Source organism: Phoca vitulina, unplaced genomic scaffold (assembly GCF_004348235.1).
Source record: "Phoca vitulina isolate PV1807 unplaced genomic scaffold, GSC_HSeal_1.0 scaffold1, whole genome shotgun sequence".
Lineage (NCBI taxonomy): Eukaryota > Metazoa > Chordata > Mammalia > Carnivora > Phocidae > Phoca > Phoca vitulina.
Window position 1 is genome coordinate 62,835,689 of NW_022589704.1, and position 19,115 is coordinate 62,854,803.

The 19,115-nt window shown below is 42.6% G+C and overlaps 1 protein-coding gene across 3 annotated transcripts in view; it reads left to right on the forward strand.

Annotated features, from left to right (window-relative positions):
* STK39 (serine/threonine kinase 39) overlaps nt 1–19,115 on the forward strand; it is a 305,438-nt gene that overhangs the window by 52,460 nt on the left and 233,863 nt on the right. For all 3 annotated transcript variants that reach the window (XM_032408730.1, XM_032408721.1, XM_032408738.1), the window contains exon 2: nt 6,458–6,570. In XM_032408730.1, coding sequence (XP_032264621.1) covers nt 6,458–6,570 — 113 coding nt within the window. The remainder of the gene's footprint in view (nt 1–6,457; nt 6,571–19,115) is intronic.

Below are 19,115 nucleotides of genomic sequence, written 5' to 3' on the forward strand. Positions count from 1 at the left end.
TAGCTTCCCCAGGGATGGGTTGACGGGGGTTTTATTCACTTAGCAAGAACTTACCTAGGGCCTCCTGCATTCCAGGCAGGGGCCTCAGCGGAAGGGCTGATTCTAGGAGTAATAAGGCCAGGGAAGACCGCTCCGTGATCCTGTAAGTGCTGGGATGAGGCTGCACCGGGTCCTTGGGAGCAAAGAGGAAATGACTAACTCTGCTTGCGGTTGTGGGAGGAGGCAGCGTCTCAGGTGAATCCTCGCCAAGCCCTGGGGCTAGCTTGTCAAACGCCCCCGCCCCATCAAAATAGGATGTTCTTTTTCTTAGCAAATAAATGCACGTTCACAGACAGAGGTGTTTCCTCCAAGCTGCATGTTGGTTAGTATCAGCATCAGGACTAGAATCCTAGAACACAGTTCCGGCTTTGAGGGGTCTAAGCCCTAAATGAGTGCTCTTCAGACTAATGAAGGATTTTTTAAGCTGGCAACTAATCATATTCACAGAGTGATTTTTTTTTATCTACTGTATATCGTTAGGAAAACAAAAAATGGGAGTAAATCCCAATATTAATCACATTGAATTTGATGGAAATTAGAGTCTGTTATTTATTTTTAATGATTTTATTTATTCATTTGAGAGAGAGAGAGAGCACAAGCAGGAGAGGCAGAGGGAGAGGGAGAAGCAGGCTCCCCACTGAGCTGGGAGCCTGACAAGGGGCTCGATCCCAGGACCCCAAGATCATGACCTGAGCTGAAGGCAGATGCTTAACCATCTGAGCCACCCAGGTGCCCCTAGAGCGTGTTATTTAATAATTCCTTATCATGTACTTACCACTCCTCTTTAACCGGGTGACTAGAATTTACTTGTACTCTTGCAATATTCATTATTGATTTTATTTATATCAGTATCCTAATCCATGTACCTTCTGAATTTAGTAAGTGTAATGTAGGGTTTTTTGTTTTGTTTTTTTTTTATGTTTGTTTTAATTGTTGCTTTAGATGTAGCTTGAGGTCCAAGGTGAATTTATTGACATACGTTTCAGTTTGATTCCACATCCCAGTTCCCCTCTATCTCTCTTACGATCAGATCCCCAGGCTACTTTTTGTTTTTCTGTGGCATTATCAGATGATTCTTGCCAAGTTACATATGAGCGCTGCTTTCCTTTGGTGAGGTCTGTGACCTCTAAAGGTTCCAACAAGCCAGGCTCTCCCAGGTAAGGGAGTTTGTGCAGGTCGGTGATGAAATGTGAGCGTATTTGCTCAGTGGCCATTTCTCCACCTCACCCTCATCTTCATTTATTTATTTTGTGTGAGTTCTTACTCTGCTCCAGCCATCCCAGAAGGTGGGTCCACCGATGGAGGCAGAAGGATGTAACTCAGCCAGCGTGGTTGTAACACAAACAAGGTCACTCGGTGTGTGGGGTGGGTGTCCCCTGTTTGTAGCGTCCTTGAGAAACGTGGCCTTGCTGTGCCATGCCCATTGTATACACACGGTCTGTGTACCATTTATCAGACAGGCCGGCAGGAGTGTCTGTTTTATTAAGGAATCCATATAGCAAATTGCGTATAACACCTGTCTCACAGCCTCTCTTCTTTGCGTTTGACTTGATAGTTTACTGTGCTGTTCCTTTCACATAGAACGTACCAAACAACAGGAAAATAGCCCTGGTAGTTTTCTCTTGGTGGGAAATAGTGGGATAAGGTAGATGGCAACACGGCCACATGTAGTAAATCAGTGTGGGCCCATGTCCTGAGTATGTACATGTATTATGTTGAATCATTGGAAATGTGATCCCTTTTGATTGAGAAGAATGGCAACTTCATATGTGTAAGCTAATAAATAATTTAAAAATTGGACATCGGGCAAGGAAGGGTGTACCTCTGAAGCCAAATAGTATTTACACAGGGAAGCAAAATACAGCCTGTGGCAAGCTTTTATGTGACTCACAATGCTTTTACATTAAAAAAAATTTAATTGCTAACCTTATCGTATTAGGAGATTTCAGACAAAATTCTGAGTTTTCAGCTTCTCTGCAAAAATCAGAATCTTGCCGTGCTAGGTCGGCGAACTTCCGTGGCGACATTAGTGGGGGTGGGTGGCAGCTCTGTTCCTACAGAGTGCACGTGTGTGTCTGTGCACACGCTGGCCAGCTTCCGGCTCTCAGGTGACCTTGACTGGCCTCGTGGGCTTTGAGGTTGGACACGTGATATAAATAGAACACCTATAGTAAGTTGGATAAGGAGAGAATTGGAAGAAGTCATCAGCTGGACCAAAGCCATTTGTTTTGTTAATTATCCATTCCTCAGCCAGCACATCCAAAAAGACAGCCTGACGTGGCTCCGGACACTGTGCACTGAGAAAGGACAGGTAAGCATAACGAAGGAGTCCTTCCATGTGCTAAGAGCTGGGCAAACTTATTGTATGAAAATTTTTGGCTCGGTGCTCCTCATTTAAGTAGGATGTGATGACAGCTTCCTTCCACTGGCCACTATTCATGTTATAGGCTAATATAATATCTATTTCGTTTGTTTCTTAATTCCTGGCATTTATGAGGAGAGGTACTGGACGGCTGGCCACGTCCTAACTTTAACACAAAGAAAAGTTCTTATGGACTAATATGTATATAAAGTATCAGCTGTTTATTGCTACGTTATTCATATTGGAGGGAAAACTGGAAATAAAGAGAAGGAATAATAGAGGAAGGGCTGAATAAATTATGGTACATCAACATCGTGAAATATGTAGCATTAAAACAACAAATTGGCTGGACACCAGTTGACTTGGAGGGATTTCCCTGAAAAGTAATACTAACTTAAGATTTAATTAGTGCTTCCTATGTACTAGACACAGTTCCAAGGCCTTTCCATGTATTAACCCATGTGATCCTCCCAGCTACCCTGTGAGCTCTGTGCTATTATCTCCATCATACAAATGAAGAAATTGAGGCATGGAGGAGTTAAGTCAGTCATCGAAGAACAAGCATTTACTATGTGGCAGGGCTAGGTTATGAACTCCTGCAATCCGGGTAGACAGAGACTTTTTAAAGTAATTTTTAGGTTAGATATCAGAGTACCTTATCAATAAGAAGTTTAGCTATAGAATCTTAATTCATAGCTATTCCAGAATTCTCTGGATTCTTCTCTTATATTTTAGACTCTTAGACTCATTATGCTGGCTCAGACCTTAGAAATCATTTAGTCTTCCGGTTTTTGAACTTAGCCCTCCTTTTCCTTTCTTTCAACCAACTGAATCTTCCTGTAAGCAGAATGATACTTAGTACTGACCTGGAGCTACTCGGCCTTCTCTTTTCTCCTTGGGTGGTGGTGGTGGGGGGGGGCTAGTGCAAACTATAGATACAGTCTGCCTCCTTAATTGTGTGGGTGCAGAAATGCATTCCAGAGAGAGAGCCTAACATTTACTGAATTGATGTTCCCAGCGATGTTATTTGGCCTCATGGGTAGATTTTATTATGCCCATTAAGGAAACTGAGATTTAGAGAAAAATTAAGCCCAACATCATAGAAGAAATTGGTACTAGGGTTGAAAGGATAGGAAGGGTAGAATCCTTGCTGAACCTCCTTTTCAGGGGTCTTACTAACCTAAGATTTGGGAGCTACAGTGGCCCACCAGAAGCCCTTCCATTGAATGTTACCTTATCTTGCTGTTGACTTAATTAGGCAGTTGTTGAGAACTTCTAATTTGTACGGCATTATTTACCACAGGTGATAGCAGGGCAGGGAGTAGAACTGACAATGAAAGGTTTCTGTATTAGTCAGCTCGGGCTGCTTTAACGAAACACTAGGGGCTGGGCGCCTCAAACAATAGGCGCTGACTTCTCGTAGTTTCGGAGGCTGGAAGTCAATCCAGATCAAGGTGCTTCCTGGTGAGGGTGCTCTTCCCTTCCCTTCCTCATCCATAAAGCTAGGGATTGGACTTGATGGTCCCTAAGGCTCCCTGCCCCTCTATCGTTGTTCTTGATCTCCCTTGCAGTTGAGGGAAATCTTTGGGGTCAAAGCGGTGTCTCCTAACTTGTCCAGTGAGTGGTGATATGCATTCACGAAATGACAGGAACCCCAGGATTATTCTCTCTAGAGACGAGAAGCTGCTGGTTGTTCTTTAGTCAGTTATAGTTGTTAAGTAATAACAATTCTCTAGTTGTGAAGCTCTAATAAAAGACTTTCCCTCCTGCTGCTTCTTTCTGTCTAGAATTCTTATTTTTGTCTGCGTTCTTGCATGTGTCTGTGGAAGTCAGGAGACTTTTATAGTCAAGGATTTACCAGGCCATGGGAGGCAGCCCCCTCTTACAGGCACTTGTGTTATCCTTTTTGGGAGTGTGTGTTCTTGCCTTTCCTGTTTTTCAGTTCCCCTGCTTTGAAAATGTTCTGGGATGTGGATTAAGGATTCGGTGGGGGTGGGGGTAGATTTGGGTGGGAGACTTACAACAGGTAGAGCCGAGAATGACTTCCCATCAGCAGCAACTTAAAGATGTGTGTTGATTTCTCTGCTGGATACCAGGCCCAGTGCTAACCAGTTACTTACCACTTTCTCTGCGGCTCAGTCAGTGATGGTCTCTTGTTCTGGAGACCTTGACTGGAAGGTACACTTTGCTATCAGCAGGCCTCTTTGTAGTATTTGGCTGTGATATCTAGAGCATTCTGGATTGAACCCAGCACGCTCTGATCTGTAGGGCCAAGACCGATATGGTGGGACTTGGAATAGTAGCTGATGGGGTAGGCAGTGAGATTAAGGACAGGGAGGCCCTTTTAACAACCTCTGACAATAGCACTCCCTCCTTGAACTAGAGAGTAAGGCTCACTTGAATCTTCCCTCTAGGTAGTTTCTTTTTTGTTCAAGCATGTAGGACTTTTTTTTCTGTCCTGTATGGCCAGGACAAGCGGGGAAGGGAAGTGTGGGCTCTGGCCTATGGGAAGCAGGGAAAAGCATGGAGCTTGGAGTCTGGCCGACCTGACACAGACCCCAGCCCAGGCGCAAGCTTTCCAAGTCCCAGTGTTCTCACATATAACATGAGGCTAGGAATAAAAAATGTGCAGGCTTGTAACGAGAATTGCATGAATAAAGTGCCTACGGTACGGCGGGGGTTAGTATATATGGATTTTCTCCCTCCTTGGTGAACACCGGTTGGACTTCCTGGAATGGGAGTCTTGAAGTTGGAGACCTGGTTTTGGAGCATAGGGTGATCTGCTTGGGACACCAGATCCGGGGGCCAGAGTGGATGTTGAGACCACAGGACAGAAGAAAGGGCAGACTTTCAGCTCCAAAGACACCCACTTGGGCATCTACCTCCTTGGTGTGGGAAAGGATTGATTTTCACTAGAAATGTCATGCCTGCCTATCACATCTGTAAGGAAAGCTAATACTGATCTCCCTTCTGTATTGCCCAAAGCTGCCCCTTCCTCCATTTGATGATACTGGATGACTCATTTGAGAAGTAGTCCTTGAAGAAAAGCTTTAAGGAGAAAGGTGCATGGTCACATCTGGGCCCCCTTTTGCACAATCCTGAGCACAGGCTGTTTCTCTGCTTGGCTGTCTTGCAGGGGTAGAAGATTTATGTGATCCTAAGGAGGTTTTTGGTATTCTTTGCAGAAGTGAGATGCCTTAACCTAGAGGTCTTTTTGCCCCCGTGGAATACAAACCGGATTAGGAGCTCTTTGTGCTCTGCCACAAATCATTACACGTCTACATTTTGCTCTTATAAAATATGGATAATGACATGACTCTGTCTCCTAGGAGTTTGAGTGCATTAGCTAATGATCATGAAACCTTAGAAATAGGAAATTCATGTGAATGCCGAGAGCTTTTGTAATTACACATTTGCATCCCTTGCTTGGCATCCTTGAAAGTCATCCTTTCAACATGAGAATCCTTGGGTTGATTCCTGTTCTTCTAATTGTAGAGCAAGCTTAGAAGGAATAAGCTCAAAGAGCACTCAGAGCAGATAAGTTGTCACGGCGTCTCGTGGAAACCCTGAAGTCGTTCAGGCTGGAGTGGTTTGGTTTGGGCTGAAATGGAAGAAGAGCTCGAGGTATTTTAAGGGCACTAAAGTTAGAGAATCCTGGGGGCCAGAGACAGTAATGGCCTCCAGGCAGTGTTGTGCTTAGAGGCTCGCATCTCTTGTCCCTGTGACCTCAGACCCGTCACTTTATCAGCCTTTGTTTCGGGCAGCAGGAAACATGCTGGATTGCAATGGGCTTTTTTGATGTGGATTGTAGCTTCTGGAGTGCGGGCACTGTTTTTCTATCCTCATTGAGCAGTCTGCTCTTTGCTTTTTCTCCCACAGATAATTATTTTCAGACTCAGAGACTCTTTTAGAATATGTTAAAAGGCAATGGTTTGAATACCTTGAGTAGAAGACTTCAAAAAAAAAAAAGATAGGTATTTGTTTAGGAAGGGGGTCGTGACTGGTAACCAGACAGCGTGCCACCTGATAGCTGATGCTGTTTTTCTTTTGTTTCAGGCAGCGGCGCTACGGCTGTGGTCCAGGCCGCTCTCTGCAAGCCCCGGCAAGAACGCGTAGCAATAAAGCGCATCAACTTGGAAAAATGCCAGACCAGTATGGATGAACTATTAGTAAGTAAAAAGTGAAGGATCCCCGCCGGTTGCTTTTCTTCACTGATGGGTATGCAGAGCTGGGCCAGAGAAGCAGGGGAAAGAGAGAGCAAAGGCAAGTTGGTGTTCCCTCCTATTTTGACACATGTATTTCTTGGAAAGCAGCCCGCATCGCTGCTCCTCCCCTGATGAATTATACCGTCCCTTACGGTTGTGTAGTATACTGTCCGACTCACTTTGCTGTCACAAGCAGGGTTTTGTTCAGTCCTCATAATTCCAGGGTAGGCCTGGTCTCAGCGCTGACACTCTCTTTTGGAAAACCAGGGAACAGACACAGTTAGATGAACTCGAAGGCCATGTGATGCTGAGTGCAGAGCTGGGTTGGAGAGCCTCTGGCCCTCCGTCCAGAGTCGTGACATAGATAGGAATTACTCCCCAAGCCCTTTTCGGTCATTTTGCCTTTCAGAAATTACCAAATGACCTACACATTTCAGTTATTCAAAATACTGCAGGGTAGCTTGCTTTTGGCTAAGAAGAGGAGTTTGTTTTTTGTCCACGGCAACTTGTTCTTCTTATTCTAAAGGAAGTATGTACATTACATAAATAATCGGAGCTTTGACTGTGGATATGACTACGGTAGCATTGGTTGGTTGCAGGAACATTGGCTTTTGGCTTAAGTGACTCATTATTAAATGAACAGCTTGGCAAATGGTTATTAGTTGCCCGGCAAACTGTGAAGGGTTTGAGAGTTTAATCTCATAAATATAGTTGTCGTTCTGCCTGCCAATTCTCTTTTTTTTCCTTTTGGCCATTTATTTGAGGATAATAGGAAGCTGCAGTGGAGGAGTTAACTGATTGGTTATCCCAACCCTAATCCCAGTACAAATATTAGTCCAATAGCTATCCACACAAGCTACAAAGTATAATGACATTTGGCTCCAAATGAAGAAGCCTTTTGTTGTTTTCTACATCGGGAATGGAATGTCATTAACAAGAGCTTTTTGTCTTTACTCAGAATATAGCTTTTATTTCAGGCTTAATTACAGCACACTATAGTATAAATTAAGTAGAAGGATAAAGCTGTACTTTTCCAGATATGTTTGGCCTCACATTTTAAATTAGGCTCCACAAGGCATAGATTTCGCTGGGATTGAAGCAATAGATTGCCTGCTAAAACTCAGATTAAAGCAAGGGCTTCCACAATTTAATGTTAATTCCAAAAAAAAAAAAAAAAACCCAAACCCCACAAAATATGTATACATTTAAGGCTTTTACCTTCTTCAGAATTTCAGCTGTGCTTTGCTGTTACGGAAATGATTGCTGCATCCTTCTGTTGCTTGTGATCACGGTGACCAGTAAAATTGTGCCTTTGTCATCTGACCAGTTTTGAAGGTCACTCCCCAAGTGGAAAAAGCACTAAACAAACTGTGGGGAGAGTCGGGTCCTACTTCCACCACCAACTTGTTTTCTACCTTTGGTCAAGTCACCTAACAGCACAGCACTGTTAGAAAGAGAGTTGGATTGGGAAATCTCTCAGATCCCTTTAGGAGTCCTCAAATTCTGTGGCTATACTGAATATACACTATTTTTTTTTTTTTTTAATTCGAGTGTACATTTGTATGCCCTGTTTGGAAATAACCACTCACGAATTTGCCCGTGATGATTGTATTTGATCTTGGCACTCTGTTGGAGATCCCATGGCCATCCTGTTGCCAGCAGCAGACTATTTATACAGGGTCTTTGTGAGGCCTGTGTACATTTGTGTCTGGCAATTCTGGAACCAGCCTTCTGGGCCGACACTGTGGTCCCTGGTCTCTAAGAGCCCCGAGTTGCCCCAAGCCTCCATGTTCTCCCTCTGCTGGCTGTTGGTCAGCAGTTGGTTGCTGGCCATGGGAGCTAATGAAGGTCCTGGTGGAGGCAGCAGGGGGGGACACTTTCCTCTGTTTCCCTGGGACCAGGGACCATAACAGTGTCATTTGGAGATACTCATAATTCAGGCAGAGCTGCACATGTAAGGATCTGGGTGTTATGGCTTTGTGCTTGGCTCATTAATTTGAGGTTTTAGGATTTATGAGTTTGCTTATTAGCAGTTAGTTTATTTCTCTCATTCTCCATCCACCCCCCCTGCACCCCCCCGCTTAATGCCCACATTGTGTTAAGAGTATAGTATATATGTATAATTATCTATTTTTCCTTTAAAAGGTATATTGATTTCTTGCTTTGATCTTTCCTTAATCTTGAACCTTTGACCTTTTGATGTCTTGATATTTCAAGAGATGGGAGGGGGAATGGTTCTTTAGGATGTTTGTCCTTTGCAAACAGAAAGAAATGGAATATACAGTATGGACTGCCTAATGTTGCCAGGCTTTTGTGGCCCAGCTGTTGGCACATGAGATCGTGTGGAGCAAAGTTGCTATAATCCTTTCAATTTCTAATACTGCTGTTGCTCGCACTTTTATTATCTCTCTGGGTTCACATTTTGGCAGCGTTTGGACATCCGGTATCCTCATAATCCTTTAATTCCGTGTGTGTGTGCGCGTGTGCGCGCATTATGTACAGGTCCGTGCTCTGCATCATTTCACAAACTGTGCCATGTGTTATCTGGAAGCCTTTGTTCTTGTAAGGAACAGTGGCCACTGGAATCCTTACCTTGTGAGAGAGTTATGTCATAGAAGTCACAGTTATCAACTGTCTGCTGGCTGTTGGAATGTCTGCCTCCCCAGCTGAAACTATCACCTCCTACTTCCTACTCCCTTCCGTGTCCCTACACTCTTGCTTCAACCCCCCTAGTAAGGTAGGATTTCCACTCACAGGTCCGTTGTGATGGCCCGGAGCAGTTCTGGACAACTGTCCCTGGACTCTGCTTCTTTGTATGGCAGAGGCTGTCCGATTCTGTGGTCATATGGAGTTTACTTCAGGTCTGGCTGAGGAAGGATTCAAGTGGTCATGATTTCTGAAGCAAAGTGATAATTACAGTCCTGGCTTCTCTGAGAAGGAAGGGAGGAAAAGAAACATTAGATGAAATCACTGGTGCTAAATAAGTGGTAATTTAAATAAAATTTATTTACTGTTGAAATGAGTACTGTAATATTCCTCAATGGCATTTGGTTCCAGATCTGATATACATTTAGTAATTTATTTGGTAAATATTTAACGAGTTTCCTCATTGTGCTCAGGCCCATAAGAAGGGTGAGTTTTGGGTGTATATATCAGAGGACAAAGCAATATGCTCGCTAAAAATTCATCTCAACAGCAATTAGATTAGAAAACCCTAGAACAAATGTTTTTCTTGGCCTTACATGAATAGCATTTAGTTAATTTAATTCTTTTTCTAGGCATGTTTTTAAGTTTTCTTAGATGTATTGGAGTTTGGCCTTTAATTATAGTTAAAGTTATAGTTAACCTCTCTAGGTACGATGCTTTGGTGGTTAGTTTTCTAGGAGTCAAGGGCTGTTACTGGTCTGTTCTATATTCCTGACCATTCCAACCTAGATGCTTTGATAATTTCTGAGATTTGTTAATCCCACATTTTTTAATCCCACAGTGGTATAAATGACTATAATAGGCTTAACACTCTCCGGGAGACATTTATAGTTTCAGAGCAGAGCTTGTTAACTGCATGATTATTAAACCCTACTAGATGCTAGACACTGAGCTAGACGATGGGGAAAACAAAGTTGATTGCTGTTTTTTGGGGAGCCTGGGGAGTGGTAAATGAGTTTCTTCATTTTTATATTGGGTTGGTGAACTTTTTGAGCTACGGATTCTTTCTGCACCTTTTCCCTCTATTTATCTAGAAATGGTTTAACAGATTCTCTAACATGCATTCCATTGAGGGAGTTCTTGCTTTTCAGTAGGAATTTGAGGCTGGCTTAAATGGGTCTGACCCACTGTCATGCAGGCTGGTATATTCTATGTGAAGATGGCCTTGAGGTTTCTTGAAAGAGCTTAATTCTCTGGTTTGTGGTTAACTTCAAAGGTTAGGGATGCTGCTCGAGGGCCCACTCACTTCCCTTAAAATTCCATTTCACCCGTGAATAACTAATCTGCTTTTTCGAAGTCATCTTTCAGTCTCTATCACCAGGTATAGAGGTATAGAGTGATTTCCACAGTGATTTCCATAAATGTGACATGGTCGTCCTTCCCTTTATTTATCCTAAAACCCACTTTTTCTAACCTTCAGGGGACTCTCCTTAAAATTTTTACCCAGCGATTGATGGACATTTTGGTTCATCACCTTACTTGACTTGATGGTTTTTAGACTTTAACCATATCCTTCTTAATATCTTTTCTCTAGACTTGAGTTCTCATATTTTTAGTCTGTCTTTGGTCCCTAGTCACAGAAAACTCAGTAGCATTTTCTCATTGCTTCATAAACACCAATGCCATCAAAACTTACAGTTTAATTCCTAGGGGCAAGAGTGCTATGTGTGTAGGAGAAATCATGGCCCTGGGGCCAGGCAAAGTGCTTGTTTCTTCAAGGAAAAAAAAAAAAAAAAAGTCTAGTTAAGGGATTCCATTATAAAACAATATTTAATGATCATTATAATATTTTAGCACATGATGGGGGACAAACGTCAGCAAAGTCGTTTCAAAAAACAATGGCCACCCATGGTTGCCCAAACTTGTGATGGAGGGAAAATGGCTTCCTGGGTCAGAGGGCCTGTGTTCTTCATGTGGATCATGGACTTGAGAGGGATCGGTTTCACCTCTGGCCCTCTGTCTCCACATTTGTTCAATAAGGAATTCTACTGATGGCAAAACTTCATCACCAAAGTTCTATTTAAAAATTAATTCTTTTAATGAAATTCCTTTTAATAATCACTTGAACAAAAACACTGATTGCTAGCAAATTACGCTTCATAATTCAGGATAGAATCAAGTCACTCCAGCATTATAGTGTAACAAAAACAATCCAGTGAAAATGCATGGATCTGGGCACACAGTGTGCCATCTGCCTCTCCCATGTACATAATGAAAGAGTTTCTGTCTCCAGCTGGAAAAAATCTGGCATCTGCCCTTCTTTTCCTATATCATCTTTATAAGGATATTTTGCTGTGTTTCACTAACAGTGTTCATAGATAAATCAAGAGTTTACTTCCCTCAGAACAAAGCCACTGCCCTCATTTTGCTTTTTCCTGCAATGTTATTTTATTATTTCTTATTTCTCTTGATCTCCTGCTGTTCCCTCTCTAGTCATCTCTCCCTTTCTTCCTACTTTCCTTTCTTGTGTTTAGAGGGACGAATTAGCTATGATTTGTAGGTTATTTTGGAGAATAAAGCTCTAGGTATTTATTTTGCCTAATGGTCATTTGGGAGAACAGTTTAATTATCCCCTAATAGTTTCATTATCTGACATAGGCTTCTCTTATACTTTTAAAATTAAATTATAATATGTGGGGACCTCTGAGTCGTTCTTTTAGCTAGCAGGGTTCCCCCCTTTTAATTGAGGTTTAAAAAATTTAAAAAACATTTTTTGTATGGTCTGACCTAATCTCTGTAATTGTGTTGATACTTTTGTAAGCCTTGTTTATGGTAGAAAAAAATTATACCAGTTTGAGGATGTCAACTTAAAAAGCTGGAAGCTATAATGTGTGTTCTCTTTATTATAGAAATGAAAGTATTTTTCCATGCTTTTTGAACAAAAGAATTTTCTAATTAGTTAATTATTCATATCCCAGCTCATACCTCATCATATGTGGTAACAAATTGCATTTGGCTCTTTCTCGTAGAATCTTTTATACCAAGGGTATAGCATTAAAATACAAGCCAACTTCACTGAATGTGGCACTATTTTGAGCATTTCAGGTCACAAACATTAAATTTTGTCCTGCTATTTGTCCCTTGCCACTAAGTATTTTTGTACAATTTGGTATTTGTGTTTACCAAAGTATAGTCCAACTGAAGACAGGATTAGGAATGGGAAACTTTTAGACATTTTGAAGACATACATTTTTAAGAAATTAGAGAATAACTGTTATTTATGCAAAACTATTTTTACAGCTCTAAAGTTACGTTAGCTGGGAATATGTATGATTTGATCACAGAAAACATTTTTCATTTTGGAACTTCAAATTTAAAAGTCATAGTTGATTCAGATAATAAATGTACTAATTGAATTTACTTTTAAGTGTTTTTATACATTTGTTAGAAATGGCTTGCTAAAATGTTTAACATCTCATTTTTTCCCCAAAGAGTAAGCAGAAATGAATATTGCAAGGACACGTGTTTCTGCACTTGCATGTGCTCAGTAACAAAGAGACCCAGCACATACTCATTTTCAGAGTAGGAGAAAATGGGGAAAACACGCCAAGATTGAATACGACTTTAGTTACATATTGTTTATTTTTTTTATACCTCACTTTTGCTGTCCTCATGGACTTCTGGAAAATGTTGTTGGCTTGGGTTGAGGCAGATGATTTTGTTCTTTCCTCTGTTATCTTCTTTATTTTGGTTTGGTTATTTCCACAATTAATTGGCTGCTGTGGAAACAGAAGGACTGTGGAATCCTCGGGGAGAAGGTCGGAGAGTGCCGGGCAGGGCTCCTGCCGCTTCTGCAAGAGGGCTATTCCCTGGCAAAACCCCAGGCTGCAGACAGTAGTCGCCCACTCCCAAGGTGTGGGACAGGGGGTGCCACAAAAAATAAAAATCACATTTGACCTCACATTCTCATCGTTGGGTGGTGAAGCCAAATAGAGCAGCTGTGCTGAAAGTTGGCCTGGAGGTTTCCAGCAACATCAGTTGGCTGACAAGAAAAATTCTTCCTGTTTCTGTTTTTAATGAAGTCTTCAACTTTACTTTTCCCAGGACTCCCAATTGTAGTCGATTAAAAGACCAAATAGCAGTTATTGATAGCGGAATCTGATTTGGATCCCAGGAGGGCCAACATAAGAGCTTCCAGAACCCATAGGGCATCCTTATTACTGTTGGCTGAAGAACTTCGCAGCCAACTCTGGAAGAAATCGGCTCCTCCGCGTTGGGTTTTCCTATAGTATTTCAGCATCACATTTTTATTCTTTGTGTTCTTTTCCCCTCCTTGTTTCTTTTGAAGAAAAGAACTAGACCAGTGGCTTCTTACATTTCCAGGCAAGATGCTTCCATTTCGTTTGGACAGTTTTTGCTTAGTGCCCAACTTTGCGACATCATCACCAAGCATCACCAAGCCGTAGGCCCTGGGATGTCCGCTCATTCTGTCAGCAAACAGACACTCACCCATTGTGATTGCCCTGCTGATTTCGAGAGATTTTCCTGCCCTCCAACTGCCATGACACTCTGCCTTTTACAACTGCTCTCTCTAGTTTTAAATACTTCTCTACAAACACTGGTTAAGGCTGTCACAGAATTTATGCTCCCCTTCTCCTAATTTTTTGACAATATTTCCCCATCTTCAAAATATCTAGACTTCTCCCATTTCTAATCCTGCCTTCAATGGACTATCCTTGGATAAAGACAGATACCAAGTCATAGGAAAATAACTACAAAACTAAATGGCAAGGAACATTGGTTGATTCGTTTGTAAGGGGTACAAGTCGAAATATTTGACTTACTCTTTCTTGACGAGGTTTCTCCCTCTTGATAATCTTATTCCAAAAGAGGCAAGAGTTTGCTGCACATATGATGTCTAATTTTTTATAATTAAAATACCTCCTAATGACATTTTCATGACTGAAAATGACAGGACAAAAAAAATCCGTCGCTCTTAGAAGAGCTTTGTCAATCTTTTTCTTCCATATCGTGGCTGACATTTGATATCATTGAGGTTTATGGTTTTTGTTTTTAATTCTGCCACTGACAGTATTGGGCTATTTATGACTAGGGATTAGGTTACCCTTCATTATGATGCTGATGTTACAGCATTGTAAGCTGGAGAATGACTTTCTGAAAAGTGTTTTTATTTAACACGGTTACCCTCATCATTTAAAGATTTCTTTAAATGCTAGCAGGTTGTTGCATACACTTTAAAGATGTATCTGGAGAGGTATCTCTTGCATTTGGAAGTGTATGTTACATATGGTAGTATTTATAAATCACAGATATTTTTTCCTTTTTAGATTAAGTTGCAGTGTGGCTAAGTGCCTTTCTCTCAGCATTTTGTTGAAGGAATGAAGCATCTCTCAGTGCTTAGCTCCAAAGCAGTGGTTCTCAATTTTGGCCTAACATTTGAGACTCACCTGGGAGCTTTTGAAAAATTTCATTCCCAGACTGTTATCCTAAACCAATTTACATCAGCATCTCTGGGGCTAGGATCCAGGCACTGGTATTTTTTTAAAGCTCCCCAGGCGATTTCAATATGCAACCAAGGTTGAAAACCACTGTTTGAGAATAAAGTTAGAAATAGCATCTCCTCAGATTTAACTGCACGTGATGTTGGAGGTTGAGAGGTTTGATTCCTAACTAAGGCTGAATAGGATATTTTGCCACCAATATCAGATAAGGAAGAATCTATTTAGGATTTACATAAGCTGTGAAAATATGCTAATTTGGTTAAGTATAGTTTAATATTTTGAATTCAGAATCCATTTAAACTGTTCCCTTTCCGTAATGAAATTTCTTTCCTTTCAGTGCTTTGCGAATCTCTCCTGGTTTTAGGGGCAAAAGAAACTAGGCTTTAACTTTTCCTCATTCTTAGATCTTCAAACTCTTTTCTATGCTCTGTGGTTTTTTATTTTTATTTTTTAAAGATTTTATTTTTTAAGTAATCTCTACACCCCCAGTGTGGGGCTGGAACTTCCGACCCTGAGATCAAGAGTCGAAAGCTCTACCAACCCAGCCAGACAGGCGCCCCTGTGCTCTGTGTTTGAACCCTTTGCATAAGTATATGTGTAGACTCCTTATCCCAAAAGGGTTTGAGGCAGTGTCCATCACAGCTGAAGTGTGACAGGGTGGTAGCAATTAAACACAGGGTGAAATCCTTAGGAAAACCCCAGGGGGAGACAGCGTAGAGTCAGAAAGGAAGCCACAAGTTCATGGCCCAATGACCTGTACCCATGTTACGGACGCTCTTAGAGCCAGCCAGGCGCCCGGGCGCCTTCTGTGATGTTTCTGTAGGGACAGGTGAGCACTGCTGCCAGGGGCTGTCTCTGCACCTTCAGGGCTTAGTCAGCAACTTAGGACACTTGAGAGAAGTGATCCTTGTCACCCCCGAGGAGGGGACTGAGACACGGAGAGCCTGGCTTTTACCATTTCTGTTATGTGCTAGGCATTCTGCAAGGGCTTTTATAGCTCTTATATTGCTTATTTCACAAAAATCCCAGGTAGACGGCAGTAATAATCTCCTTTTACGAAAGGAGGCTGAGGTTCAAGGCCACGGGATAACCTGCGCGGGTAATGGAGCTGGTCAGTGGCTCAGCCACGCTTCCAAGCCAGCCTCCCAGGTCTTTCTGAAGTGGCTTCTGCTGGGTCCCACCCCTGTTAATCACAGTTCTTGTTTGTCCTCTACTATTTATAGGAGAGAGGATTTTTTTTTTTTGGTGGTGGTGGTGGTAAGGGAACAAAGGCCGTATAAAAGTATTAGAAAAATACCCACAAAAATATTTAAGCACACTTTCTTTATTTTCATTTTTTCAGTTTTTGGTTTTTTTGGTAGTTTTTTTTTTTTTCCTCCCAAGCAATCCTATTTCCAGGATATTCTGTGATAGGATACTCTGCGTTTTTTGTGTCCCCCACCAAACCTGGACTATCCCACACCAGGGGCCTACGTCAGGCCCTGGTCGGGCAGATTTGGCTGGGCTGGTCCAGCAGCAGTGGGCGGGGGTCCCTGCTCGATCTGTCTCCCGCCCACTTCGCTCCCAGCGGAGGGATGCTGATGTGGCTGCCGCTTGAATTCTAGCAGATGGGAAGGACTTTTTCTTGCTATCCCATTTTAGGCCCGTTTTCCCACTCCTGTGAAATTTCACTGGTGATGTGTTTCAGATGAAGCTGCATGAGCAGATCCAGCTCTTCAATCCACGGGCAAGATTAAATCCTGTGTCCTAGCTTGGTTTGGCACTTGATGACATGTCTGTCTTACTCCACTAGACTTCCAAGGGAGTGACTGTGTTCTCTTCCTTGACTATAGTTTTGGCCAATGTGTTGCCTGGACTTCAGAGTTCTGTTAAGTTCTTCTGACTTTGACCTCACGTCTTTCTCTCCCTTTGAATTTTTTACCCCTTCCCGTAGTTGTGAAACTCAAACGCTTTAATAATAGTCTCTCTTTTTTTCTGTCTTTGCTTCTTACCCCTTTCTTCCGTCACACGCAGCTAGGCGGTGCCTCTGGGCTTAGCCCCCCCCACCCCCCCGCCTCCGGCTGTGACCCCATCCCTTCACGGCCGCCGATGGAACTACTTCCTTTCAGGCGCCCTCCACCCAAGTGCCTCTCCGGCCGCCTTCTACCACTTGGCCACTCAGAGTCTGGTTTTTGGACCTAAAGGGTCAGCATCATTTGGAAGCCTGATAGAAATGCAGAATCTCAGGCCCCACCCCAGACTGACTGGGTCAGAATCTGCATTTTCATACCGTCCCCAAGTGATCAGCATACACAGTCAAGTTTGAGAAGCATTGCTCCAAATCACGCATCTGTGGATTGTGTCCTAGTTAAGGGAATAGAGAATTAGAACCCATTCATTCTGTAGGGAGAATTGGATAAATCTTTTTTTTTTTTTTTTTAATCATACCCATTTATTCATCTTTGGGCAATACTTTTGTCCGTTTTAGGGATAGGAAGAAATGAATATGTTTGGGAATAATTGGCTTTGCCTATCCTGTGAGTGAAGTTAAGGTTTTGGGAAAAGCTTGGATAATATAGCTGATGGAAGGATTCAAATAGCAGCTATCATCATTATTTTGAAAAGAAATGGAGAGGGACGCCTGGATGGCTCAGTCGGTTAAGCGTCTGCCTTCAGCTCAGGTCATGATCCCAGGGTCCTGGGATCGAGTCCCACATCGGGCTCCTTGCTTGGCGGGGAGCCTGCTTCTCCCTCTGCCTGCCACTCCCCCTGCTTGTACTCTCACTCACTCTCTAGCAAATAAATAAATAAAATCCTAAAAAAAAATAAAAGAAAAGAAATGGAGAACATAGTTCTGTGGAAAGGACATTTGATTCACAAAATATTTCTATTTTCAAAATATAAAATTTAAAAATAGTATGCAATTTCCTTAATCAGTTCAGGCTGTTATAAGAAAAATTCCGTAGATTCGATGGCTTTTAAACAACAGAAATGTATTTCTCACAGTTCTGGAGGCTGGAAGCCCAAGATCAGGGTGCTGGCATGGTCAGGTGGGGGCCTTCTTCCAAGTATAGACTTCTCCCTGCTTCTTCATGTGGCAGAAGGGGCAAGCTCGCTCTTTGGGGTCTCTTTTATCATGGCACAAATATCATTCATGAGGGCTCCATCCTCAAGACTCAGTCACCTCTCAAAGGCCGCCCCATTTCCTAATACCATCAGCTTACAAATTTTGCAGGGGGCACAAACATTCAAACCATAGTGGAAATATAAGTATATACATGTAAAAATTTGCATCTCTCTAGAAGGCAGCTAAACAAAAGGCTTCTGTATAAACCGAAATAAGGGTTGGATAGGCAGGTAGAACAACTCATTCCTTCTTCTTTAAGTGCGTGTCTACACTATTTGTGGAAATACTATTTATCATGGGGGTTCGGTGATAGCACAGGTCATACGCTGAGGCAGAGTGGCTGGGGTTTCTCCCTAAGGCAGGTTCTATCATGTCATTGAGCATTAGAGGCTCTACTTGCATGGAAAGGCTTGTGCAGGAAATTGGCTGGTGTAAGATTTGGGGTATGGACCCCCCTAGCCAAGCGGTGAAGAAGGACAGCGAGGCTGCATGGAAGGAGAATGTAGGTTAAGGGGGTCAGACCTTTGCAAGTCCGCTCTGAGGTTTCCCATCTCTTCTTCTATCTGCCCTTATGTTGTTCCTTGGGGTGTATTAGTAGGGGCAGTAGCTATGTTCCCCACCTCCTTTTTAAAAAGATTTTATTTATTTGAGAGAGAGAGAGAGAGAGAGAGTGCAAGCATGAGCAGGGGGAGGGGCAGAGGGAGAAGCAGACTCCCCACTGAGGAGGGAGCCTGACCCGGGGCTCGATCCCAGGACCCTGAGATCATGACCTGAGCCAAAGGCAGCCGCTTAACAGACTGAGCCACCCAGGTGCCCCTGTGTTCCCCACCTTTTTTCTTTTAAATCCTTAGGACCTTTGAAATGTCCAGCTGGTACCTCTTAGACCCCAAATTTTAAAGTATTAGAATTTGATAAGTTATATCCACAGGTTATTTAAAAGAGTTTCTCCCTGGGGCGCCTGGGTGGCTCAGTTGGTTAAGTGGCTGCCTTCGGCTCAGGTCATGGTCCCAGGGTCCTGGGATCGAGCCCCGTGTCAGGCTCCCTGCTCAGTGGGAAGCCTGCTTCTACCTCTTCTACTCCCCCTGCTTGTGTTCCCTCTCTTGCTGTCTCTCTCTCTGTCAAAAAAATTAATAAAATCTTTAAAAAAGAAAAAAAGAGTTTCTCCCTAGGTTAATTAAAAGAGTTTTTTGGGGCGTCTGGGTGGCTCAGATGGTTAAGCGTCTGCCTTTGGCTCA